The sequence below is a fragment of the Lampetra planeri genome, chromosome 12, assembly GCF_965212315.1.
Source record: "Lampetra planeri chromosome 12, kcLamPlan1.2.h2, whole genome shotgun sequence".
NCBI lineage: Eukaryota > Metazoa > Chordata > Hyperoartia > Petromyzontiformes > Petromyzontidae > Lampetra > Lampetra planeri.
The window spans coordinates 2820653-2822943 of record NC_136118.1 but is presented as its reverse complement, the minus strand read 5'-3'; the positions used below and the strand labels follow the sequence as shown (position 1 = coordinate 2822943).

General features: G+C 56.1%; 1 protein-coding gene across 1 annotated transcript; it reads right to left on the bottom strand.

The window, feature by feature from the left end:
* Positions 1-664: 664 nt before the first annotated feature.
* On the bottom strand, positions 665-1806 carry LOC144721817 (ATP synthase peripheral stalk subunit b, mitochondrial-like). Its single transcript, XM_078599738.1, is given in 5 exon segments — positions 665-871; positions 1145-1188; positions 1191-1554; positions 1556-1647; positions 1650-1806. Coding segments are annotated over 5 exon segments (687 nt in total). The 5' UTR covers positions 1765-1806; the 3' UTR covers positions 665-799.
* Between the last annotated feature and the right edge of the window lie 485 nt (positions 1807-2291).

The following is a 2291-nucleotide window of genomic DNA, read 5'->3' as shown; positions in this document are numbered from 1 at the left end:
GCAGCAAATCTGGCTCTGACGGTCCCACCTGATGACGGAGACTTGTGTTGCCTCCGAAACGTCGTGATTTTTATTTTATTTTTATTAATTTTAATTTCATTTTTTACCTACGTGACTTTACCGAAAGAACTAAGAGTATGCTATCCAGGATCTCAACCAACGGGACCGGCTGACCGCTCCGACTGCCCTTTGACCCACCCAACGCTGCCCGCGCCGGCTGGCTTCACGATTACACGTGCCGCTACATCCTCCTCCATCCTCATCATCGCGACAGACGCCGCGCGTGAGCTGTGCCAAGCCCGACGCGGTGCTGGCGAGGGGAGAGAGCGATCCGAGAGGGCAGCCGGGCCCGGCCCGAAGGCGGAAAGTCTCGCGTATCTCAAAGAGGAGCAATCGATTGATTGCCCGCAGACATTGCGGCAATAAAGAACTAATCTCATCAGGCCACGTTCCGCTTCGCGAGACAGCACTTTCATCTCTCCCAGGATACAGAAAGTTAAAAGTCACTAAATCGACTGCAGGCATTTTTCACCTTTAACGCCCTTTCAAAGCGAGGGTATTTTCGTGGGCGAGTCGCAGCCGTCGTCACTGGGAGCTGTCGCGCCATCGCAACGTCGCCTGCTCGCTCCCAGGAGGCCTGTCGCTCGCCGGTGTCTTCTCTCTCTTTTTTTTTGGAGGAGTTTAATAGTTTTTATTGAGCAGACACTGCTGAGAAATACATTTTTTTTTGCTATTGGGGACTCCAGAAACCGCGTTGAGAATTGGGAGGTTTGGCACCACTAGGGTAGCGCCGTGTGGCTCAAGCTCGCGCCTGTGCGGTCTTGGACAGAACCTTGAGGTCAGCGATGAACTTAGCAATGGTCTCCTTATCCTGTGCACAAAAAGACAAAGATCACCCGTATATGATCATCATCATCATCACGATCCATGGGCAGACAGTCCGTAGGTGTCCACTGCACATTTCGTCACTTGTTTCCACTTTGGTGCCAGAAAGATGTGCCAACATGCTCCAGCAGTGCCACATCTTTCCGGCACCATTATTATTTACGATCGCGCAATTCGCAATGAAAGACTTCCGGCGCCGCGACGCAGTAAATGCCCGGCAGCGGCTCGGGTGATAGTCGGGGCGCTCTCTGGCTGTCACCTGCTGGGGCGTGATGCTGCCCATGACGCCGCGCTCCCTCCACCCAGGTGATCATGTGGTGCAGGCGCACGCGCATGCACCACGTGGTGCATGCGCACGCGCACGCTCGTCTCCAGCAGCAGTAGGGCCACGTTGTTCTTCTTGGCGTCGAAGAGCATGTTCCTACCCCCCACGCACCACTGCTCTGTCTTCTCGCTCTCGATGGCCTTCGTCAGGTTGTTGGTGGTTACATCCTTCACCGAGTTCACGCTCTCGATCAATTCGTCATTCAGTTTGTCTGCGTAGGCGGCAACATCTTTCCCGTATTTCTTGACGATGTAGACGCGGATTGCCGCCATGCTGAGGCCGGCAAAGGTCTCGTGGTTGATGATGTACAGCTCCTTGGAGAGAAGCTAGGTCAGCAAGCCCGAGACCCAAGGTGTACGGACCTGTGACGCCGATCTTGGGGTAGAGGAACTGGAATAACTCCTCAGGGACGAAGCCATGGCGGACCTTCCCGCCACAGGAGCATGGCTCTGGCTGCTCGTGTGCAGCAGATTACGGGGCACAGCGACCACACAGACCCTGGCAGCTGCAGCAGGCTTTGCAGTCGCTGAGAGGAGAGAGAGGCGAGAGAGCATCGCGAGGAGGTCGACTGCTCCTCCGTCTGCCCGGCGACTCAAGACTGCCTTCTCTCTCAGCTACTCTCTCTCCCAGCCACACTCTCTCCCAGCCACTCTCTCTCCAAGCCACTCTCTCTCCCAGCCATTCTCTCTCCCAGCCACTCTCTCTCCCAGCCACTCTCTCTCAGCCACTCTCTCTCCCAGCCACTATCTCTCTCCCAGCCACTCTCTCTCAGCCACTCTCTCCCCCAGCCACTCTCTCTCCCAGCCACTCTCTCTCCCAGCCACTCTCTCCCCCAGCCACTCTCTCCCCCAGCCACTCTCTCTCCCAGCCACTCTCTCTCCCAGCCACTCTCTCTCCCAGCCACTCTCTCAGCCACACTCTCTCCCAGTCACTCTCTCAGCCACACTCTCTCCTCTACACACAACAAGAGATGTGTTGCGTGGCGGGGTTGGAGTTGAAGCAGGAAAGGGGGGGGGGGGGTTTAATGGGGGAGGGGGGGACCCAAGCTGATTGTTCATTTCTGTGATCAAAAATTACATTC